Raw genomic sequence first — 26193 nt, 5'->3', positions numbered from 1 at the left:
TCCTTTCAAATGATTTATGTTCATATTATTTTATTGAATTTCTTCTTTATGATTTATATTTTGAAGAATATTTATACACATGTCTGATTACTGTGTTATGTTCAACAGTGTCTTAGTGTCCTTTGATAGTCAGATGAAAGGGTATTTGTTTTCAAATTCAAATTCCTGACTTATACATGTAGTATGTAATTGTTTGGCAAAAAAACAACTTTGGTGCGTTGGATTTTGTTGCTGAAATGTGATGCAGAAATTTTGAAAAATACTTTTGAATTTTTTTTTTTCCAAAGATAACAGTACATGATAAACATGGTAGTACAGCACATATCTATTGACTACATGTATCACATCACTGTCAATGTATCTAGTTGTTTAGAAGAATCATTCCGATACAGGTATGTTCACACTGTGTGACTTGTAGTGACAGTTTGTCGCATATAAATCATAATAACTTTGTCATTTGTGTACTTTTTAAGTCACATACACATTGTACCTTGCATGATTCTGACGTATTACTTGATAAAATGTATTTGTCCAGTGAAGGAAAAACACTAGCGTTAATGTCAGTGTACATATCACAGTCACTAAAACAAGAAGAGAATCAGTGTGCATCCTCAACTGGACACAGATATGAGCAATTTTACTGCTCAACAGTTTCAGACTTGTGGTAAGAAATGGGACAACTCCTTTGTCTAAGTGCTCAGCAGAGAATAGTTGTCTGTGATTTCAAATCATTACAATTTGGTTGTTCTTAAGTTGCAACTGTTGTTGCAAGCTACAAGTTTGTACTGCAAGTCATTGCTACAGGCCTCACAGTGAGAACTGGTGCAAGCTAAAAGTTTTTCGTACAAGTCATTGCAACAAATCTGACAGTGAGAACTATTGCAAGCTACATGGTTTTACTACAAGTCATTGCTACAAGTCTCACAGTGAGGACCCACCTTAATCAGTATGTGTTAAACTTGTGTGTTTCATTCTGCTTTAGTGAATATTCTTGATTGAAACAGTCCATAAACTGTTGTTTTATCTGCACATGTAAAGAGTGGGCATTGACTGTTTACGATATTATCACTGTCTGACTTTGCATTTCATTATATTATCAAAATATCTCAAGGAATATGATATATCAGCATTTTTATGTTTTTGAGCCTGTCAAAAGTTTGAATTTGTTTACGTGCATTTTTTTTTAGTTAGCAGGCTAAGTGGAAGGAGACAAGATGAAAAAGAAATGAGTTTGTTTGTTTAAGAAAACTCTTGATAAAAATAATGAACATATTTTGAAAATTTTACTGGTGAGTTAATGAGACAAACAATATATTGCAGCCATGCTAGATAAGCTTGTCCTCTTTCCTTTTTCTGTCATTTACTGAGCCATAGTCACCAGAAGATAATTTTATCTCTTTAATGCCTATCTCATTTTTCTGCATATTGTCCTTGAGCTGAGCTTCATGACTTGCTTCCTGTAATAGATCTCAGATGTCCTGTTCAGTGTGTTTATTTATTATTTGTATTGTTTTTCTCCCTGTCAGGTGATAAAGAGAACGAAAGGGTCGGGCTTTAGTCGGCAGGAGATGCACACAGATAAAGACACCGACAATCAGTTTATGATGCATATGAACAACGCGGCCTCGTCCGCACTACGCATTGTTGATCGGTGCATTCACAAACATGGACGGGAGGCAGTCTTGTACTGATTTCCACACAACTGATAAGCAGATTTATTGGCTGCATTACATGAGATGAGTCATGGTTCATTTAAATGCTTGGGATGTATTTTGTACTATTTTCCACACAAATACTTATGCTACCTGTGGGCTGGTCTGCCAGAACTGGTAACCTGTTTTTCCCCAGAAATGTGTTAATAATCAAATTTACTATGTAATTTATTTTCACCAATACTTGTTATCTTGTAAGAGGCACAGGTGTCCCATTCATGTTCTACAATTAGCTGTACAGAATTGCATCACATTGGCATGCAAGTAACTGTAGGCGACTTTTATCACTTGAGTTTTTTTTCTGCCAACTGAGCTCACATACCATGGGGGTGGTGGAGTAGCCTGCTAAAGTGTTTGCGCATCAAGCTGAAGACCTGTTTTCAGTTTCACACATGGGTACAATGTGTAAAGCCCATTTCTGCCATGATATTGCTGAAATATTGCTAGAAGCGGCATAAAAACAACCCTATACTCATTCACTTACTTGCATGCCATCATATGATGATACTATTGAAAGCCGTGTGTTCGTGGGTCTCACAAAAGTCAAAAATATCACTTCATCACTTAAGGCTTTTCCTCCTGACTGAACTCACATGCTGTGACGTAACTGAAATATTGTTGAAAGCAGTTTTGATCCGCTCACTCAGTATTGAGTTCCTGACTGTTATGCCTGCTTATTTGATCAAATACCTGCAACTCGTCATATTCCTATTATACTGAAAAAATTTGTATTTTTATATGTGTGTCAGATTTTCTGTGATTCTGTGGCTTTTTTTATCATCAGTGATTTGTTTCTGTAATCTCTATCCAGTGGATTACTAAGAAATAAGAACTGGCAGGTAACTGAAAGAAATATATCGAAATTTACTGGAGATTCAACTACATGATTGGAATGTGTGGAATGTCTGGCCAGCCTTGTGACATGTTTGTCTATGCAGATAACTGTTGGGTGGTCAAAACCAACACAACGTGTAATACATGGTGTGAGTGAGTATGGTTATACACTGTTTTTAGCAATATTCCAACAATTTCACAATGCGGGAGCACCAGAAATGTCCACATATTGTGGACCTAGAATCGAACCGGGCTTTTTGGCATTAGAGGCAAATGATCCAACCACAATCCTACCCCACAGCATCTGATATTATATTGCTGCCAGATAATGTAATGGTCATACTGGGTAACACCATTCAGAGAAGCAGACCACTAGTGGTGTCTTATAGTAGTAGATTAAACATATACTGACCTTCAGTAACTCATGCTTGTTGTAAGAGATGACTAACTGTATTGGATGGTCAGGCTTGGTTGACATGTGTCATCAGTACCCAACTGCGCAGAATGATCACTGGATTGTCTGACTTGATTGTTTACATATCACCGCTATATAGCTGGAATATAGCTGAGTGTGGCATAACTAAACTCGGTCACTTACTCGTATATGATTTTAGGTCAGTTTCTCGGTTACCCCTCTGGATGAGATTGCTCGTTCCCTCGTCAGACCCAGGTTCACTTCTTCTCATGGGTACAATATGTGAATCACATTTCTTATGTCCCGTACATTGATATTGCTGGGTTATTGCTAAAGCAGCATAAAAGCGTAATCACTCACTCAGTCTAGATCGAGATCTAACAACCCTTCTGCAACAGGTTGTGTCAACTTTCTAATCTCAATACGTGTTTTTACATTCATGGTATAAATGAGAAAAGGATGGAAAAAGTGGGAGAGAAAGGATGAATCAAACAGGATGCTCACATTGCATTTGTTGATGCGTGCTTCGTTTTGATCTGATGATGAATGTACACTCATTGTAAGCCTGCCATAACCACCAGATAGGGGCTGGAGATCTCCTCATGGTGAGTTACCGTTTCTGAGAAAAAGGTCTGATTTAAGAAAGATAAGTGTAGGCCTGAGAGACACAGTCAGTTTATTGACAATTTTATTCTTGATCTGGACACAACATGGAATCATTTTGGGGGTGGAAAGACTGTCAAACTTGGTCAATTAGAACTTTGTATCAAATGATAGAAAACTGTGTTTTTTCAGAGATAAGCCAAGATCATGTTCCTTAAAGCTACAAAACTGTCGGGTTATTGGCACTTTTGTACTTGGTGCAGACAACTGAGTTGCAGCAACTGCGACCTGTCCAAGGAAAGGGCACTAAGTCCATGCAAAATATTACCTAGTGTCTTGATAAATAAACCTATGTTCTTGTTCATATAAAAACCAGCATTAACATTAACAGCGTTACTAATATTAATGTGAAACCTATGTAAGAATGTCGACTGAGAAATTTGAAGTACCAAAGCTGACTATCAACTCGGATGTTAACCATTGCCCTTACAGGGTATTTAATCATTCCACTCTTGGAAGTCTTGGGGCCTAGCTGGTTGTCCAGTATAGGTTGTGGACAGTCCATATCCCTGCAAATGAAAGTTTACATACGTTTGCCTCCTGGTCAGTCAAGCTCTGATTGAATAGCACTCTGCAGTGATACTGCTACAAATGTCCTGAAGACATTAATCCCTATTCACTCATTAACTCTTCTCAATATTTCTTTGGATCTGTCTTGTCTAATCACTCTATGTCTATTTTACTCTTTTCTGTTTTACTTGAAACTTACAAGTCAGATGTTTCTATTTGTGCAGTGTGCAGATCCATGGCTGCTGGTAATTATTGGAACATTTGCTGTAAATAGAAACTGTATTTGCATTTGTTTTGCAGAGTTTTAATGACCCTGAATGTTCAATTTATGGACCGATTTGTTGTTTCTTTGTCGTTTATGTTTTCTTTAAATCAGGGTTTTGTCAAATGTAGTGTATCATTTCAGGAAGTAGGTAATTCTATCACCATTTATAAGAATAGTCTTGCTGGAAGTAGTATGCCATTTTCAGGAAGTAGGTCATTCTTTCCCCATTTCTGTGCTTGTTTCATATTCGATTTCCTCTCTGTTCATGACAGTATGGCAAGCTCTGAAGGTATTTTGGTGAGAATTATGATGGAAGCCCTTGTAGAGTTTTCTTGGCAAGAAGTATTTCAATCAGCAAAATGTTAGGATGATATCTTTACATTTTTTATCTATCCAGCCCATCAAATGTTTCTGGAAATTGTGAGTGAATACCCCAAATGCCCTCCTGGCTCTCCACTTGAAATTTCATTTTTAAAAGGTGAACTGAAACTTTAAAAATAATGTTGCCCACTTACGTAAATGCCAGGTCTTTGATTCAAACGCGAATTACCAGTAAACAGATGCTTGGCTTCCTGGGAGAATGCTAATTATGTTTTGAACAAGTTCCCAACAATTGTTGAATATCATTTTTGACAGGTCACAAACGTACATTTTTACTGCTGCTTTCAGAATAAGCTAAAGGCAGAAGCTATGTTACCTGTATTAATACTATTTTGTTAGTGTATGCATGGTCCAGCTGTAGGAATAATGCCTTGGTGTAGACTGTTTGAACTGGAGTGTTTGAGATTTTCTTATGCAATTATTGTAGGGAATTGTAATGTGAGGTTGGATTTTTTGTATCAGTGTTTTTGATATATAACAAGTCCCAAACCAGGGCTGATAATCAAAAGACATGTACCAACTCTGCCTATATGTCCCTGTCTGTTACCTGTTTGTATTCTACAACCTCTTCAGGTCTTACTCTTTTACATCCATGTCTTGTCACTACTTTGATGTTGTGCAGTCATGCAAGTCAACATTCATCACTTTGTCAGTCCCCAACTGATCGAGTCTACTGTGTCAGGCTCGTGGACCTGGTTGACATGTCATGGTTTTCTCACCCCGTGGATTGATGCTGATACTTCAGTCACCGGATTGTCTGTTCCATTGATCACTGCTACTAGCCAGAATGTTGCTGGGTGCTGTTGTTGACCAGTGTGAGGATTTACATATTATACTTATACTACGAATTGCGCTCGCGGTGGCGCAGCAGCGACAGCAACCCTGTCAAGTATACTGGGATACCATCCGGTAGTCGCGGTGGAAAACTAAGAACAAAAGCAGCGACCAGTCCTGAGGAATTGCTCTAGATAAATGTCCTTTGAAGCAGACGCACCCAAAACCTTTTAGTTGATCTGATACCTAGCATATGAATAGTATTTACTTATCAAGTTGTTTCTGCCTTTTATAGGCTGTGCAGAGCGTATCTTGCTTGTTTGTTAGTAAAAAACGCACTCCGCTACATTCCGTTGACAGCAAATCATGGAGACGGGCGCTCCCGCCACTGAGATTGTGAACAGTCCACGCCATCAACCAAGTGTCTCCTGGTCCCCCTGTAATCTTACCCACCGTCCCCAAACCCCCGGTACTTGCTGTGTCATTGATTTTATCCCAATGAGTATGACACTTTCATGAAAGTGCAGTATGGACAAACTCTGGCTAACAACTTTATTTTGTTTGTGTGAGTTATCCATATAGATTCTTGTAGCTGCTTGACTACGGTACAAGAATTTGTAGCAAAACACTGCACTCACGATATAAAGAGTTAACTGTAAAGTCTATCTGTATTTTACTTCCCAATTTCTGAAATGCAACCCAAAGAAGGAGGTAAAAGAATCTTATTTTTACAAAATTACCATTTATACATTGCACTTGTTGTTTGTTTTCCCATGTTCAAACTTACTGCAGTGATTTTGCTGTATGTCATGCTATACCTTGTTGTCCTGACAAGCTTTCTTGTATGTCTTGTGACCAGCATAGTTGTATTTGTCATTTGTAGCACTGTTTACCGTACGTCAGCCCACAGGTTCACATTCTTTGTAGATGACTGTAAAGTGTAGAAATTCCGGGAATGATTTTGTAGTAATTCTCTCTTGGTTGTACACTGTTGTTGAAATGATTGAGTTGATAAGATGGAGATCGGCAAGTGCCGGTCTTAGAGACTAATCTTGTGATTTTCTTGATATGTTCGGTGAGTGAATGATGCTGGATGTTTTATATGGAAAACTCTACATATATATTGTTATGTTTCCATGCGTGTAAGTATTTTTCTTACATCATAATAAAACATTTCTTCATAAGATACTTGTGTCATGTTTTCCATTATCAAGTGTTCTGAGATTGTGTGTGGCAATCAGCTCTCAGCAAGATCTGTCAGTATCGTGGCGTATGGAAATAAAACAAAAACAACCTTCCCGTATTCAACAAAAATCTCTGCCAAAAGCAGACTCCACTGTACAATTCCAAGTAGGCCAAGAACATTTGTTTATGAATCCATGTCAGTGAGTGGCTTTAGTTGTACGCCGCACTAAGCAGTATTTTAGCTATATGGCGGTGATCTGTATATAATCAAGTATGGACTACGCAACATGAATTCAACAGTTATCAATCTCATAATCAGATTTATTATACCTCCGACAATTGTCATAAATAATTATTACTATTTTACAGCTGAAGCTGTGAGTGATGTTCTGGCTATCGGCGAGCCTTGCTCACATGTTTCGGCTTCCTTTTCACATTTTGATTGTGAGAAACATGATACTCAGCCATCTCTGACTGATGCTTGAAACGATATAAAAAGCTATGCCTGGAAAGAAAGGGGGAAGTTGAACATCTATAAAGTTTTGTTATCTCCATGCCACCAACTTACAGAATTGGACCCAAAAAAAACCATCACTGATTGTCACCGGTGAGGCATGCTGGGTAGCCTAGTGGTTAAAGCGTTCAATTGTCACGCCGAAGACCCAGGTTCAATTCCCTACATGGGCCTAATTCTGTTGTTTGCCGCCCTGATATTGCTGGAATATTGCTAGAAGCAGCGTAAAACCATACTCACTCATGTCACCTTTAAACTATTGACTTTCGTTAGTTGAGGTTTGAGTATTTACTGGAATAGTCTGGGACAGCACAAATGGTACGACTTTCAGGATTGCAAGTACTTAATCCACTTTTCGTCAAATATTTTGCAAATGATGTTACAAAGTAAATAGAATGTGGAGTTTGTTGAGGAAAATATTGTTTAATGTTTGTGCACTCAGTACTCACAGGTGACCAAAATGGGGATAAGAGCGGTGTATTTAATCAGCTGACCACCTGCTGGTGATTCCCAGCAACCTCAACAGACCCATGTTGACTTGGGTGGTCACACTTGGTGAGCTGTTTCATATGATCTGGCTGCAATCTGATCAGCCCTGATGTTGACTTGGGTGGTCACACTTGGTGAGCTGTTTCATATGATCTGGCTGCAATCTGATCAGCCCTGATGTTGACTTGGGTGGTCACACTTGGTGAGCTGTTTCATATGATCTGGCTGCAATCTGATCAGCCCTGATGTTGACTTGGGTGGTCACACTTGGTGAGCTGTTTCATATGATCTGGCTGCAATCTGATCAGCCCTGATGTTGACTTGGGTAGTCACACTTGGTGAGCTGTTTCATATGATCTGGCTGCAATCTGATCAGCCCTGATGTTGACTTGTTGGGTGTTCACACTTGGTGAGCTGTTTCATATGATCTGGCTGCAATTTGATCAGCAACTCGGGGCAAGTAGGCGGTGACTGTATCAACATCCACCGTTACTCCAACTTTCAGGGCGGATGAGCATTTTGCATTTCCAAATTTTAGATTGCAATACTATTGCAATGGTTTGTTTCTCCTTTAATTGTCTCAGTTGAAAATATTCTCAAATCAATGTTTAGTTTATATGGAATATAAACAACCTTAAGTAGTTTCAGTCTCTTTTATTAACTGACAAGAAACATAACTCCCCGATGAAGTTTGTTTAAGATGTAACATGGGCGCATAACTCTAAATCAAAGTGAATCATTCATGACCAACTCGTGTTATCCCGGGACAAGTCGAATAGCGATCTTCCAGGAGGTTATGGAAAGGGGATAGTAATGAAAGTGAATGACTGGTACTTCCTGTATTGTTGCACTGCGAATTTTTGAAAGGAAGTCAATTACTAAGTTACCGATAAACACACATACCGCATAGATTTTTTCGTTTCTACTATCGATAAATTGCTATCGGAGACTCAACAGTTGCAATCCATCAACAGTTCGTTCCATCGGTCTAGCCATAGGTATAGTAACCTGTAATACCTCCCAGAAGTGTCTGATATACCACGCACACGTCTAAGTATATAGCACGCCACCCTTTTACTGATTGGAGCAGTGTCACTCCACGAATTACACTGCCATGTAACAAAAAGCCCGATTTTGTCGATTTTTCTGACGTTATTTGCACATTAGTCGAATATGTGTAACCACTAGAGTTACCTCCCCTAGACGTTACTGAATCCTGTGATGGCTACAAATGATTCTTGGCGGTATCATAACTTCATCTGTGCTCATGGGTTTCGCGAAAATTGTAAATATCAGAGATCTGACTGATTTTTGGATTTTCGTCTCCACATTTTGTCATCACTATGTAACCAGACCCGTGGAGATTGGGGTTAGATTTGGTCTTCAGTAATCGATGCTTGTCTTGAGTAGGCGACTAACGGGACCGGGCGGCCAGGCTGGCTGACTTAGTTGGCACATGTCATCTTTGCGTAGATCAATGCTCGTGATCTTGATCACTGGATTGTCTGGTATAGACTCGATTATTTACTGACCGCTCTCATAGGTGGGGCGACGGCCTTGGCCGACACTCCGACTAGCCGCACAATCCGTCCACTTCTGTCGATGATCTCGTTTCCGTGGTTGGTCTCGCTGGATGGTCTCCCCGACTGATGTTATCAGTCAGGTTTTTATACACTGGACCATTACGCCACATTGTGCAAGGTCACTGACCCATGCACCTGTACATAGGTAAGATTGGCCAACGTAGGGAGGTGTTAACTGACATGTATTGACCGCATTTGAGAATTAAGGGGCCTGCCCGGAGGGGGGTTTATGATAAGAGGGGATACATCGACTATTTGCTGAATGCATTACAGAGACAAAGGGGATAGAATTTAGTTCGATGCACTTTGGACTTATATTGAAACAAATAGATCGTTTGAATAAATGAAGTTTTAAGGAAACTTATTGACATGATTTAGTCTATGGCAATGCCGTCTGAAATTGGTATGGAAGTCGTGTTTACTATTACATCTGCGTTGAGGCTGTTGTGCAGTGGTATGGCAATAGTGTTTTACTATTACATCTGCGTTGAGGCTGTTGTGCAGTGGTATGGCAATAGTGTTTTACTATTACATCTGCGTTGAGGCTGTTGTGCAGTGGTATGGCAATAGTGTTTTACTGTTACATCTGCGTTGAGGCTGTTGTGCAGTGGTATGGCAATAGTGTTTTACTATTACATCTGCGTTGAGGCTGTTGTGCAGTGGTATGGCAATAGCGTCTTACTATTCATTTGCTTTGAGACTATTGTAAAATGGCATGTCAATAGTGTTTTACAAATACATTTGCGATGAGACAATTGTAAAGGGGTATGGCAATAGCGTTTTACTATTACTTTTGCTTCTATATGTTTTACCATTACATTTGCATTGAGACTTTTGTACAGTGGTATAGCAGTAGAATGTTATTATTGTATTTGCGTTGAGGCTATTTTGAATTGGAAAATGATTATAGAGATTAAGTTTCTTTATTCTTTCCAATTCCCAGTATCTTGGCAATCTACATCAACTTCTAAATGCCACTAAAAGACATATTGCAATTGCCTTGACACAATCGTAAGGGGTATAACAATAGTGTTATATAATTGCGTTGAGATTATTGTGCAATGTTATGAAATAGTGTTTTACTTTTAATAGTGTAGCACCGAAGCAGCGACACTTGAATTGTACGAGAAGTTATCTAATTCAGAGACAAAACTGGTGCAGTGGCATGGAACGGCGTTGTAAGGCTCTCCAGACTATGACGGTAATTACAATGATCAAACAGTGTTGAAAAGGCTCTCCAGACTATGACAGTAATTACAATGATCAAACAGTGTTGAAAAGGCTCTCCAGACTATGACAGTAATTACAATGATCAAACAGTGTTGAAAAGGCTCTCCAGACTATGACAGTAATTACAATGATCAAACAGTGTTGAAAAGGCTCTCCAGACTATGGCAGTAATTACAATGATCAAACAGTGTTGAAAAGGCTCTCCAGACTATGGCAGTAATTACAATGATCAAACAGTGTTGAAAAGGCTCTCCAGACTATGACAGTAATTACAATGATCAAACAGTGTTGAAAAGGCTCTCCAGACTATGGCAGTAATTACAATGATCAAACAGTGTTGAAAAGGCTCTCCAGACTATGACAGTAATTACAATGATCAAACAGTGTTGAAAAGGCTCTCCAGACTATGGCAGTAATTACAATGATCAAACAGTGTTGAAAAGGCTCTCCAGACTATGGCAGTAATTACAATGATCAAACAGTGTTGAAAAGGCTCTCCAGACTATGACAGTAATTACAATGATCAAACAGTGTTGAAAAGGCTCTCCAGACTATGACAGTAATTACAATGATCAAACAGTGTTGAAAAGGCTCTCCAGACTATGGCAGTAATTACAATGATCAAACAGTGTTGAAAAGGCTCTCCAGACTATGGCAGTAATTACAATGATCAAACAGTGTTGAAAAGGCTCTCCAGACTATGACAGTAATTACAATGATCAAACAGTGTTGAAAAGGCTGTCCAGACTATGACAGTAATGATGAAACTAGCCACCCTACGATAAACACATGAAGCATTCTTGTTTTCAAATGGTTATCAATTTTTCCTAAAAGTGAAAGCATGGCAGAACAAGGGGGCGGACGAGGGAGTGTTTATTTCCGCTCTTCGTCTTCCCAAGTCCTCTAACCGTCGTCATTCTGCTGCCTAAATAATGGTGATATGACATACGCGTGAAATGGCAATATTTTCCATGTATTATTTCGCAAAACAAACACGAGAAGCCACACATCAGCGCTTTATTCATGCAATAACGTTTATTCTGGAGGTTCACATCTCTTTAAATAAACATCGTTTCAAAACAAGACAATCCGTCTTCACATTGATGAGTGCGTTCCCCGTCCGTTTGGATGTCCTTTTGTTTTCTTACAGCCTTGTATAATTATCACCGGGAGTTGAAATAAGGCTTCTTCAGTGAGGGAACTTGTCACAAGAAACGTATAAAAGCATTCTCTTGATGTAAAAAATACAAATCACACAGGCAACCACAGGGAATCGCCAGGTAAGTGCCAGTTAGTGATTGTATGTTGTTTAACGCCGTAGTGATTTTGCATCTGCAAACACCTTTGTTTCGAAGTATAACCAACTTACGTCAGTACTTCGAGTTCCGCATAACCCCAAAAGACATAAGCGGCCTTCACACGGCAAAGTTACGTTTGACAAAACATATTGTTGACATTTTAACATGTTCACACTTGTTGTCAGGCTTTTGAGGCATTTCAGCGCGATGTCTCTATCGGTGCGGTCACGCGACAATTTCGTTGACTGCGATTGGTTGTTTCTGAACAACACCAGTTTGACAACATTTCACACGTCAAACAAAGTTGTGGAACAAACACACGAAGTTTGACAACACCGAAAGTTTGATGGAAAAGTTTCACACCTCTGAAATTTGTGTTGGTGGCAAGTTGTCGGAGTGTACACATTCTCAAACTCGAGTTTGCCAACATGTATGAAGACCGCTTTAGAGTTTTGTTTCGAGACAACCGTGTATTCGACACATCGGTGGCCTGTAAATGCGCACATGCTCCGTGAAGGTCCAGGTTAGAACTGGTCTTCGGCAGCCCATGCTTGTGGTAAGAGGGGACTGACGGGACTGGGTGGTCAGGATCCCAGATTTTATTGAAGCGTCATTGCATTCCAAATCCCACATGCTGTCGATCAAGGGACTGTCTGGTACAGAATCAGTTATTTAGAAGCTGCTGCTTATAGCTCGAATACTGCTGTGGTGTTAAACAACAATCAGACAAAACAAATATGGACCAAGCAAACCCGTGACTGGAAGACCGAACGCGGTTCGTGTAAAGGGTGGCAGTGTTTGTGCATCTGAATACCATTAGGTTAGTTGTCACTACATTCGGTTTGACTCAAAAGCGAACCGATGAACTTCAATCTAACTCGAAAACTAATAAACATATATTGCACAGTGAAACGCCGATCATAAACAAAACATCAGACCAAACTCTGTGAGGCCTTTTTGAGAATTTAAGCCTTAAAAATACAAACGTTGTGAAACAAATTATCATTAAAGTGTTGACAGAGTTCACTATTTGTTATGAGGGTGGAGTTCAGAGAAAGGGACAGCCAGGTGTAAGGAGACGGCACAGCACAGGTTAATGAATCAATAAAGTAGTCTGCAATTGTGCACGCTCTTCTCAAACACCTGTCTGTCCCATTTCTCTGCGCTGCTCCGTAACAAATATTGGTCGGTGTCAATTTGTTTTAGCAATGATAGTTCATTAAACAACTTTTTTATTTTTTAGGACATAAACTTTGCGAACAGCCTTACAGAATTATGATCAACGTTTCATTTATCATTTTATGTTTATTAGTTTTCAAGTTAGATTGCAATTCATCGGTCCACTTTTGAGCCAAATAGACTGTGAGCACAAGCAGTTTCTATGTTCACAATTACATTGCGAAATCAGCACGCTGTGTCGTTACTAGTAAGAACGTTGAACACCGTACATGTCGTTGTGGAGATACTCAAACTATTCTTACGCCTCGACGTGAATTCAAATACCAGTATGAATAATATTAAAATTCTTAAAAGGCTTTTAGAAGTTGGACGAACATGAATACATGACACGATTTTATGGATATCACCTTCTTTTAGCTTCCTTATTCTTCATACGACGTTTAAAAGCTTTGCCATTGTCTCTGTGATGGCGATGCAATTGTGTAGATGGATGTTCATGCTGTTGATCACATGATCACCTGGTTGATAATTTACTGATCACTGCCATATAGCTGGAATATTCTGAGTGGGGCGTAAAACTAAATGCACTCACTTATTCACGGTGATGGTGTCATCATACTTTAATTCAGCTGTGCCTCATTCCTCTGTAAGGCTGTTATCTGTCTTGGCCGGGTTCTTAAATATCGAGGTGATATGATGTTTCATTTACCTGAGCAAGAATTAGTTATGGAAAGTCGTATAAAAAAGAAGAAGTTGATATCCACACGAAAAGTATAAAAGCATAAAAAGTTTATAAATTAACAACCATTCATTAAGTACCAGTAAGATGTTCCAGTCTTGAAAGTCTTGACACGTTATGGCTTCCCAATTGCTTTGTCTACTTTGAAATAGTTAGACTACTGTCCCGATACTATTACCTTAGTAGTTTAAATGTTGGAACACGTATGGACATTATTACAATATGCCGACATTCTTCCGTGTCTGATATACATTTTACGTTGAATCAGGGATGCTCTACAACGGTTAGAGTCTGTTGCTGTCGCATGCCAACAATTGCTATTGTCGCTTTTCGTTCAGGATCCGCTATGTTGGTTTTGACAGTAATTGCCTCGAACGTTTCTTTATCTGACCGTTTCTTTATCTGACATTGCTTGCATCTGGCCTTGTGCGTTGCTCACATCTGGCCTTGTGCATTGCCTGCATCTGGCCTTGTGTATTGCTTGCCGCTGGCCTAGTTCGTTGCTTACATCTGGCCTTGCGCGTTGGCTGTATCTTGCCCTGTGCATTGGCTGTATATCTTGCCCTGTGCATTGGCTGTATCTTGCCCTGTGCATTGGCTGTATCTTGCCCTGTGCATTGGCTGTATCTTGCCCTGTGCATTGGCTGTGTCTTGCCCTGTGCATTGGCTGTATCTTGTTCTTCGTGTGTCTGGCCTTGTATATGGTTATTAGCCCTTAAACTGTCTCGAGTATGAACCTAAAATAATGTTTGGACATCATCTTAGTACATATTACAATTGATATTAAACTAAAATAAATCTGGAAGGACAAACAGATCGCCAGATGAAATATTCAAACGGACGCTTGTGCGACGTTATTTAAACAAGTCTCATGTGTGTACTTGAATCTCTCACCAGTTCACCTCTTTTTAGTTCTGTCAACAACTGTTCATGAAACACAATTCTGTTTGCTATGTACTGTTTGTTATTAAAATGTCGATGTACATTTTTCACAATATTTTGAACTGGAAGGAGCACATCTCTCTGGATCCTAACAAGTATACGGGACACACCTCAGAAGACTTGACAAGCCAGGTCTATATCTCTTCGGAAGATCATTGTAGATGACATGATGCTCAATAATATTCCCAAATAATGGTTTATATTTCTGCAGTTATGTTGCTCCGTGTCCATCTGTGGTCCATCTGCCTGGTGCTTGAAATGATGTTTGGTGCACGCCCAGTGTACGCTGGAACTACACGCACCTGTTTCCTCCAAGACCGGAACCCTCACCCTCGGGGCGTCTGTGACAATGTCCCTGAAGTAATGAGAGAGATGTGCGGTGTGTTCGGGAGAAACGCGCGTTCTGTTGGTAAGTCCAGGTCTTCGGACTAACCATCATGATAGTAACCATTTACTATTAACCATTGTACTATTATGTTTTACAGATTAAAGATAAAACTGCAGCAGAGAGGGTTCGGCTGATCCTGGCACAGTCATGCTGGTTGGGCTCATCATCACTTCAGGGTCCTCGCCCCCTCGACACGCAGCCCAAACAGCGAATGGGACTTCTCCCAGGAAACGCTGCCTTGTCGAATACACCAAGAACTTTCCGGAGCATATGAAGGCTCCCCAACACTGCAGTCTTCTGCATTACGCAGATTGTCAGAAGGGCTGTGCTCCTGGTGGTGAAGCCGGGCACTCTCTCGCTCTGCGCCAGAGTTCAGGAGGTACCAAACCAAGGGCACCGGGAACAATGGGGAACCTGACGACAGTGTACTTGGGATGCAAGCGAGACATTTCAAAGGCGAGGTCCGCATGTTTATCATGAATAATTAACGACAACTTGCTAAAGCACCATTATGCTATTAACTATTATAGTATTGATTGTACTTTAAGCCGCTATAGTATTGGCCGTTATGATATTGACCTTAATGATATTAGCCGTTACAGTATTAACCATTATGATATTTGACATTTGTAATATTAACCATTATGATATTAGCATTAATGATATTAACTATGATAATATTAGCCATTATAATATTGACCTTTATGATATTAACCATTATAGTATTGTCCATAAAATATTAGCCATTATATTATCATACACATTGTCCGTTGAATCAGGGAGTACAATTGTTAGTATCCCCCTGGTTGAATGTAAAAGTGATATCTATGATATTAATAAGGCTTTACTACGATTGCTCTCTGTTATACCGAAGTTGGGGGTTGTTGGTCCCAGTATATTTTTCAAGTTGTTTGATCCCCAATTGCAGCCTATTCTCCTCTATGGGTCTGAAATCTGGGGCTTCAAGGAATTTTACGTCATCGAAAAGGTTCAGCTTCTTGCCCATAAAAGGTTTTTAAATGTTGGTATGTCTACCCCTAATAGTATGGTGTACGGCGAATGTGGGAGATATCCTCTGTACATAATTTCTTACTCTCGCTCTTTAAAGTACCGGGGTAAAATAATAAATATGCCCGAACATCGTCTGCCCCCCAAAAAACCTACAATATGATTGTTCATCTTGATAATATTGGTAAAAACTCTTGGGCAACCCGTATTCGCAGTCTTTTGTTAGATACGGCTTTGGATTCGTCTGGTTATCCCAACCCTGGGCAATGTTAATGCATTTATCAAACATTTTCGTACCAGGGCTATCGATATCTTTAAACAGGACTGGCATTCATCACTATATGAAAGTTCAAGATATGACTGTTATCGTGAGTTTCAATCCCTACTTGAACCTGAGTCGTATCTATACAACCTACGCAATACAAACCTTCGTAATGCTTTTATACGCCTGAGACTTGGTCTAAATGAGTTATATATCAATCAAAAAAGATGTTCATCCTTTATAAAATCACAAAGGTTCTGTCCATTCTGTAACACTACTGAGAATGAATTTCACTTTTTATTTATCTGTCCTGTATATACTGATTTAAGGCAGATGTACTTCCCGCCATGGCTAAGATCATACAAGAATGCTACGAAACTTTATTCAATACTTTCAAGTTTAGCATCCCTGTTACAACATGAGACAGCTCTATTTATCCATGACGCGCTCATATTGAGAAGAGACTCACTGTAACATGTGTCATATGTTGTATATGTTGTACATACTGTGCATATATATTTTGTATATGGGTCACTAGCCTTCATGCAATAAACTGATTGATGATGAATCTTTAAAGTATTAACCATTATAATATTAATGATGGTGATTCTGACTTCTATGATATCAACCATGTGTGTCACACACATGTCACAGTAATCGAAAACTATGTCAGTTTTGAACGAACGACTGTGTATTGAAAACTTTTATAAGGAACTCATAAGAATCTGATATCTGATATACGCAAAAGTGTTTCAGGGGCTTAAGACATGATGTGTTCAACTCTATATAACTTAACATATACAAAAATAACATCCACCTCCCTATATCCCCATGGATGTCTACCTCTATAAATGCACCCTTATATATCCTACCTACCCGTCTATCCCCTCTTGGCATCAACATATGCATCCCTCCACCCTTTCTTGTTTACCTTTTCACATCTACACTTCTATATCTATCCCGCATATCCCCGCTTGATATCTCTATCCACTCCTCCGTGCCTATTTACCCCTGTATATTCGCTCTTTAATATCTACGCTTCCATATCTACTCCCTTGATATCCACAGACCCCTACTGCGGGTCAGAAAATCGTTAAACTTAGTCCTGGTTTACTACAGTCGTAAGTATCATACATTATCACCAACTTAGCGGTAAGAGAGCTTCGAAAATCTAGGCTCTGCCCTCCTACTATTTAACATTTTTAATGAAGCTAAGTCTAACTTCATAATAGGCATTTAAAAAGTGTCATTTGTAATATAATATTATCGCAGACTAATTTGCATAAAGCCATGGTGAAATTGTAGTTAGGCCAAACTTAGATTAACAGATATTTCACACTTCCCATATCAACTGTATAAATTGTAGGGAAAATGTAAAAAAGAAACTTTTTTCGTATTTCAGAAAGTGAAAATCGTTAAACTTAGTACTGGTTTACTATCCAGGTTTACTACAGTCGTAAGTATCATACATTATCACCAACTTAGCGGTAAGAGAGCTTCGAAAATCTAGGCTCTGCCCCCCCCCCCCCCCCCCACTATTTAACATGTAAAGCTGCATTGATCACAGAAATACGGCAACATGATCGATATGCGCAGGAGGCATAAACACATACTTTCCGTGGAGGTGCATTTGTTGGTTTATTTTATTACGAAGGCCGATTTGCTGTGCCGGAAGTATACAAAAGTCAGCGCAATCAGATTGATTGACGATATGACAAGAGCGAAAATATGAAGGAAATTCAAACGTCTTTCGTCTAAGATGTCACAGTCTGTGGTTTTACCATTGTAAGAATGGCATTAAAATGCGTGAAATATCTCAGAAAGAAACACATAAAAATCAATAAATTTAGTGTAATGTGCTAGCCAATCAGATCGCCTGAGTAAGCGAACTCGAGCGCTAAGACCTAATTTTGTATCCTTCCTTCATATCTACCCTTCACTATTTACCCGTTTGCATATACATCCTTGTTTGTCCATCCCTTCATATCTAAGCCTTCATATCCGCTTCCAATCCCACTGAAACCTGAATATTTCTTACAGATGTTCAATCAGGCCAGGAGCTGGTGAAGTACCGAACGTCTAAAAAGTCTGCGTTCTCCTACCTGCCCAAGCGGACTGGGACGCAGGGATTCATCTGTGAATGTTGCTGGAACCAGTGTTCCGCATGGGAGCTCAAGGAATACTGTGGTCCATAGTAACGGTGACCCGTTGAACAGCAGCTTTGTACTCTAAGTATTTGCCCAATTCCCTGTTTGAAAAGCCCACCATGGCCTCTTAGACTATTTATCTATCTCATCTTTGTGTTTCACCAACTTACATGTACTGAGAGTAACTATGTTTAAATTTTATGTTAAATTCATTTTATGTAACAATGTGAGCCTGCTAGTCCAAAAATAAAAGAAAAAAAACAAAAAAAACAAAAAAACAATGAATGGAATTAATTATTGTGCGGAAAGTGGAATTCCAGCTTGTTGGTTTTTTTAGTTCCATGCATTTCAGATATTTTAAAAACCCATTTTAAACCCACAACGCTTCAAAGGCGCCATTAATCGCCATGTAGAATTGCCTCCCTTTGATGTACCAGAAATCTATTATCTCGCGTTCAGTGACGTATGTAGCGTTGTGAACTTGCTCATGGGTAATCGTATTTCACCGCTTCGGATTTGGTCCGACAGTTGATGACTCACTGAAAGGGGCACTGATGCGGAGCGAAATGTCTAATTACGAAACCAATCTGCAAATTGGCCAGCGCCCTCTCCCTCGACCGTGACGGACAAAGGGACTGGGCTCCGGTCCACATTAGCAGAATTTCTTCACCTTAAACAGGACGCTGGATGCCCATCATATGCCATTATTTTAAAATATCCGTGGTGTTCTTTGTCTGATCGTAACAAAATACCCCAGCAGTGTAGTTTTTTTCGGATACTTGGATGGTATAGTGACTGATCCAATTTGATCCTATTTCTGTATTTTTACCTCGATATTGAATCATGTTATGTGAAAAATATGATGTCTACAGGCACGTAGCAAGCCATTAGTTTCGGTCCGAAAGATTGCAAAGCTTTATACATTGTATTCAGATAGTTTTGAGTGTTGGCCAAGCTGTGATAGCAAATATCATACGTAACTTTTGGTAGCTACCCTGGTTTATTGTCTATGATAATGAAAACACTCAGTAATTTATTTGAATTCGTAAATTAAAAACAATGAGTTTGCCATTGGTAGAGAAATCTGAAAATTTTCTTACGTAAAAAGAAAACAACTGCCTGTATGTATTTCTTATGTAATTTAAGTTCCGTTGGTATCCTCAAAACAGTTTCGGCCCATAAGCGTTTTCAGGCTGCATGCGACACTGAGATTACATCTTCCTTGCTGTAACTCGCGTTTGATGATGTAAACCTACACGTGTTATTTGTCATTATTCTCTTGATGGTCAGTTAATGAATTTATAAGAGAAATAATTTGTGGTAACACCACTCAGATTACTCAACAAAGGTTCCCATTTGGCATTTCTCCTGTCTGGAGTAAATACTCAACATTATAAATTAAGGTCTGTAGTGGCAAATGTATTGTGTGTTATGTAATATGTTCATGTAAGTGATGCAAGAGGGTTTATCAGCTGAGTTACAAAAACAAACATCAATCAAAGGATTAACCGATAACACACTGATTGATTAATTACTTTTATCTTCTACAGCTTATTTGTCAAAAGGCAAAAATGAAACATACAGCTTTTTGGATTACAACTTCTTGTTTATTACGTTGAGCGACGTTTCGATGTAGATTCTTACATCGTTTTCAAGCTAAATGTGAATACAACCAAATAGTGAGAAACTTATATACGTGGTATGTTGTGACAAACAGCGGATTAACATTAACCACAGCATGTGATAGAGTAAACAAGTGGTACATAACTGGAGGAGGCCAGTAGGGAGCTAAAACAACAATGAGCACTAGTGATGAAGCCAATGAGTGGGATGAGTAGTAACAACAAACAGACACAATGCTTAGATAGTCTATGGTTTGATCGGTTCTTAATAGTCCGATGGTATGTAGTATCCTTGGTGTCTATTGATCAAAGGTTTGTGGTGGTGGATTTCGATGGCTTCCAACAGTTTCCTTTTTGTGACGTCCTGGTTTTGGGTTGACAGGACTTCGAATTCGTCGAACTTGATGCGATGACTAGGGAATTTCTGTTGATGGTCTGAGAGGGCCGATTTGCTGCCTGCCTTGGCTGTAGAGGATTTGTGTTCTTTTATGCGGTTGTCAAGAGGGCGGGAGGTTTCACCTATATATGAATCGCCACATTCACAGTTGATCTTGTAAATCACTCCTTTTTGGGGCTGCATGCTGGAGGGTAGGAAAACACACACTAGATCGCGCATAGGGTATGTGTTAAACAGGATCCACAATGGCAGTCTATTCAGTGTTCTATAAGTATAAGCAGACCGTGTGTTCTTTTATTAATTTTCAATATCATACAACTATGACAAGAAACTAATTAGGGTCATGAGACAAACTATAAAGACATACATTGACTTCGTTATTTTTCCGTCCTAATAGTTTTTTACCATTTCTACCACTGGCAGATGATTAACCTTCAAAGTGTTTCATTTATTTTCATAATACATTTGTAATGAAGTAAAAATGACTTCACTTTAGTTGATCTGTCTATAATTAAACTATCAATTGCGCAAACGGACTGCGCAGCAGAGGTCACGAACCTGTCACGAATTCTGGGATATCATCCGCGAACTCACTGGAGAAAAACAGTAACAAAAGTATAAACCAGTCCACGGAAATTGCTCCGCATCAGTGCCCCTTGAAATGCTGTTCAAATCTTTCTTTAGATTAATGTATTTGTTTGCTGTTTAATGCCGCACTCGGGAAACGATGACATGTAACCAAGTCAGCGAACCTGACCACCTGATCCCGTTGGTGGCCTTTTACGACCAGCGTGGGTTGCTGAAGACCAAATCTAACACAGATCTTCACGGGTCTGTATATAGGCTGCGAAAAGAGGGATGACATTCACCAGTATCATGAAGATGGGCGTGAAGCTGACAGCATCAAGAGTCAGATTGATTGTGGGATTCCAAATCTTGGTCGGCATGAACCTGTACCTTGGTTGACCTGGCCGCTCTAAAGTCCGAAAAGTAGGATAGCGGTATAATTGGTCAACAAGTAAACGCATTTCAATCCATGTATTTTCAGTTACGTTTCGGAATTGTGAACATAATGCTAAAAACTTTCGATATCACTTAGTAAGTTAACACAACGTGTTCATGGAAACCAATTCACAAATAATGCTTCAGTTTGATAATGATTTAAAGAAAAACGCGGAAAGGGTCCTTTACGGGTACGCTGATTGGCTGCACTGTCTTCGAAATATAATAAACCATGGATATCGTAGAATCTGCATGTAAAATAGTCAAGGTTCAACTCTTTAGCTCCTAGAATGTTATAATGAAATGTTTCTGCCAATACACATCCGTATATATGTTTATGTAGTGCAAAGGGCACATGTCAGCTCCCAGCCATCGACATAAGGTGGGCAGGGCAGGGCACCGCATTTGGCGTCGATCATATACAAGAGATGGCCGTTTGTGTTTGCTTTACCTCCAGCCATAGCCTCTGCTTCACTATCTACACAGACATAATCACTGGAACCACTGTCTCCAGTAGGGCCACCAAACAGATAGCCCTTGTATTCCAGGTGCCATCCCGGAAAACACTCGTTCCTGGCAGGTACCATGATAGCACTTGTTTTGTGATGACTCTGGCACACCACACACGGGACATCGTCTTGATACAGCCGATGAAGAGGAGATGTCTCTCTATCTGTTTGATACTCAGTACCATAGATATAACTTTGTGATCCCTCACTCGTATGCTTTTCGTAGATGGGTGCTTCGGGGAGGCACAGCGTTGTTCCCGGACCCCCTTTCGCCTGATAATGACTTCCACCGGCATAACCTGAAATTAGTCCAACCATAATTGATAAGATATGGGTGCCCTTCTGTACATAATTAACAATATTGATGATGACGATGATAATGACAAGGATGAATACTGACTGAACTGTCCATGATGTAGCCATTATCATCTTTGGAGCTTTGGGGCAGTCTAGTGGTGACAGCATTCCCTCGTCACACCGAAGACACAGGTTCGATTGCCCACATTCATTGAAGCCCAATTCTGGTGTCCCCAGCTGTGATAGTGCGAGAAATAGGCCTGACACATTGTACCCAAGTCTACATCGAATCCGAGTCTTCGGTATGACAAGCGAATGCCTAAACCACCGGCCCTATTATACGTTAGATCTGAGGTCTAAGTGAGAAAAGGGAGAAGAAAATGAGGTCATGGGTTTACAAAACTCCAGAACATCAACAAAAGAGATTAAATAGATTTCCAGTCGGAACGGTGTACAAAGCGGTAACAACTGAAGGAAAGTGTCACTCAAGAGTATGACGCCCGGTTTTCGGAATAAGGTTAGCATATCTGGTATGCAACGTAATGATTCAAACACGGGAGCACAACTGCATTTTCAACTGATTCACACTTGAATTTGACGTGAGCCACAACCCCTCTCTCAAAAGTTCATTGATCAAGGCTACCTCATTCAGTTGCATTCATATTCAGAATGGTGCAATCAACCTTTTTACTAAACGAATCAAGACTTACTTATGCATATATGTAAACAGGATTTCGCCACTTTTACGTACCTTTGTACACTACATCATTTCCTTTTGGACATGTTGTCTTTCCCCAGCGTGTGAATGTCGCTCCTACAGCTCCAAGTGAAACAAATATCAAAGAAAATATCACATAGTAATGCAGTACAAGTGAGTGAGTTAGTTTACGCCGTATTCAACAATATTCTAGATACATGGCGGCGGTTTGTAAATAATCGAGTGTCGACAACACAATCCAGTGGTCACCAGCATGAGCATCGACCTGTGTCTTCCAAGTCAGCGAGCCTGACCTCCAGATCCCGTTAGTCGTCTCTTACGACAAACATCAAATGTAATCCGGTTTTCACCGGTGAATTCAGTATGGCATTGTAAGGTTAACGTAATCGTTTACCCGATCTGGTCCAGTGTGAAGAATCAGTTTCAGGCGGTATAATCTTCTCTCCCAGGTGTATCCTCAACAGTGACTTCAGGTCATGCAGGAACCTCCGGTCCGCGGGACAGTCCACATTGTTCGGATTCAAGACCATAGCTGTGAACAAGGAAACAAATAATACCCAGTGTAGGAACTTCCTTCTTTAATTTCGACACCATTGACTCATCAGCATGATTATTCATATCGCAGGTGGAAAGAATTCACTTAAAACGTGATAGTTCATATCGTATCTAGACACAACTGAAAAGACAACATGATTGTTCAGATCCTATCTAGACACGACTGATAAAACAACATGACTTTTCAATGGGACTGTATCTAGACGCACCCTGGGTGAGTGAGTGAGTTTAGTTTTACGCAGCATTCAGCAGTATTCAAGCTATATAGTGGCTGTCTGTAAATAGTCGAGTCTGGACCAGACAATCCAGTGATCAACAACATGAGCATCGATCTGCAAAATAGGGAACCGATGACATTGTGTCAACCAAGTTAGCGAGCCTTTCCACCCGATACCGTTAGTCGCCTTTCACGATAAGCACAGTCGCCGTTTATAGCAAGCATGGGTCGCTGAAAGCTCATTCTACCCCGGGACCGTCACAGGTCTAGACACAACTGATGAAACAGCATGATTGTTCAGATCATATCTAGACACAACTGATAAAAAACATGACTGTTCATGTCGTATCTAGACACAACTGATAAAACAACATGACTGTTCACTGGGATTGTATCTAGATATAATTGATAAAACAACATGACTGTTCACTGGAACTGTATCCAGACACAACTGATAAAACAACATGACTCTGCATAATGAAGATGGACACCACTGTCACAACAACATGGTTTCTTGGAGTCCTTCGTGTCATAGACATAGCCGCAGATTCAATTGTTTAGGACCTTACAGGCTATGTCAGTTCTAACCAATGATATGATCCTTAACAAAGGCCTGTTGTTTTGCTGACTGTCGTGTACTTTAGGAAAACTAGAGAATCGACCATCTAAGCGAAAACACGTGAATACATACCTGTGGCTATCCCAACCTGGACGATCGTAGAAACATACAGCGGTAGCTTCATGGTTGCAGTCTGAATACAAACACGTGTGATTGTGGTTATATACACACTCTTCACGGGTTTGACTGTTCTGAAGTGTTCAAGATGTCTCCGTTTCAAAGTATCAGTAGATATTTGCTCAGCTGTTGGACCATAGAGTGCTGAATATGTACATACATTTGTATATTCCTAAACAACAGGGTTGACGTTTGTGAATTTCTCTTTGTACTCTCTATACATCGCTGAGCTGAACACAACACAAGAACAACAACTGAGTAGATCGTGTTGATATACAAGAGACTGCTGACACGTTCTGAGTCTACATATTTATACGGCCTGGTTGCAAGATATCATATAAAATATTCCCTTCAAGGTCCGCACACGATTGTCGTTGATGGTTGGTCATTGTGGGTTGAGAGTCGAAGTTTCAAGTGTTCTAAAGTTGAACGTATTTGTGTTGTTCGGATAAATTACTGCCATGTGTCTCTTGCATTCCAGATACCACTTAGTGGCACAATATCTCCGGAACAGGTTGGTACATGGAACTAATATGCTCCATGCTAAACATTCCTCTATAACCAAGTGTACAGAAGTGACCACCAAATATACTGTATATACATGCGATCCGATCTATATAATCCCACATCGAAGCTGATCTACGTGATGTGGTCAATATCATGCCGTATCGATCCTGATCTATGTGGTACCATATCGATGCTTATCTATGTGATACCGTATCAGTGCTGATTTGTATGATAATATGTCGATGTTGATCTGTCTGATCTTATAGCCATGTTGATCTATGTGACTCTATATCGATCCTGATCTATGTAATCCCATATTGATGTTTATCTATGTGATTCGATATCGATGGTGATCTGTATGATTCCTTATTGGTGTTGATCTATGTGATCCTAAGTCGATTGTGATCTGTATGTTCCAATACTAGTATCGATACTGATCTATGCGATCCCATATCGATGCTGATCTGTGTGATCCCTCACCGACGCACGTCACTGCTTGTCCGCTACTCACAGTGACTGCACCATACCTCATTTATGAACCTGAGGGCGACGTGAGAGCCTAGTGGTTAATGCTTTGGCCTGTCACGCAAAACCCAGGGTTCGATTCCACACATGGGTGCAATATGTGAAGCCCATTTCTGGCATGCCCCGCAGTGATACAACTGAAATATTGCTAAAAGTGCCGTAAACCCACTCATCCCGAACCTCCACAAAACGACCCTTTTGTCGAACGTAATTTCGCTCGTTTCGTCTTCACCAAACTAGAAAGTAGTCATTGAGTCAGTTGAAAACATACCGTTTCCTCAAACGCTCTTGACACCAACATCTCGCCGGAATGTATGTAGATACATACATAGCACTGAAACGTTCACTGAATGAATGCACAATCACGGATGATACGTATAACGGTAACCCGGTTAAGACATGCTGACGTGTGGGTGCCGCACTCAACAAAATAAAAACTGTCTTTAGATATTCCAGTCAGGATCAGTCAGTCGAGTCATCAACAACATGAGCGTCAATTTACACAATTAGGACACGATGACATGTTTCAGCCAAGACAGAGAGTCCTGACCACTCGGTCCCGTTACTCACCTGTATGCATGTATTTCTAG

General features: G+C 39.9%; 3 protein-coding genes across 4 annotated transcripts in view; 2 read left to right on the top strand and 1 right to left on the bottom strand.

Annotated features, from left to right (window-relative positions):
- The window catches only part of LOC137293917 (uncharacterized), a 39321-nt gene extending 32583 nt beyond the window's left edge, over window positions 1–6738 (top strand). Inside the window, exon 12 of the mRNA XM_067824758.1 lies at window positions 1527–6738. Coding sequence (XP_067680859.1) covers window positions 1527–1691 — 165 coding nt within the window. The 3' untranslated portion in view covers window positions 1692–6738. The remainder of the gene's footprint in view (window positions 1–1526) is intronic.
- An 8188-nt stretch (window positions 6739–14926) lies between these two features.
- On the top strand, window positions 14927–18566 carry LOC137273743 (con-Ins Im1-like). The gene is made up of 3 exons (XM_067806569.1): window positions 14927–15122; window positions 15277–15480; window positions 18412–18566. Exons 1-3 carry the CDS (start codon window positions 14927–14929, stop codon window positions 18564–18566), a joined length of 555 nt encoding a protein of 184 aa, XP_067662670.1.
- Window positions 18567–20103: 1537 nt separating this feature from the next.
- On the bottom strand, window positions 20104–24641 carry LOC137280794 (uncharacterized). 2 transcript variants are annotated; one of them, XM_067812008.1, is made up of 4 exons: window positions 24527–24641; window positions 23458–23595; window positions 23097–23159; window positions 20104–22347 (listed from the first exon to the last, which is right to left on the bottom strand). In XM_067812008.1, the coding sequence occupies exons 1-4, from the start codon at window positions 24576–24578 to the stop codon at window positions 21875–21877; spliced, it is 726 nt and encodes a 241-aa protein (XP_067668109.1). In that variant the 5' UTR covers window positions 24579–24641; the 3' UTR covers window positions 20104–21874. The 2 variants fall into 2 exon arrangements, with proteins under 2 accessions (XP_067668109.1, XP_067668103.1); XM_067812002.1 differs by having other exon boundaries at window positions 23097–23165; window positions 24527–24583.
- Window positions 24642–26193: the final 1552 nt, after the last annotated feature.

This window comes from Haliotis asinina, chromosome 1, assembly GCF_037392515.1.
Source record: "Haliotis asinina isolate JCU_RB_2024 chromosome 1, JCU_Hal_asi_v2, whole genome shotgun sequence".
NCBI lineage: Eukaryota > Metazoa > Mollusca > Gastropoda > Lepetellida > Haliotidae > Haliotis > Haliotis asinina.
This window is presented reverse-complemented; position numbering and strand designations above follow the sequence as displayed.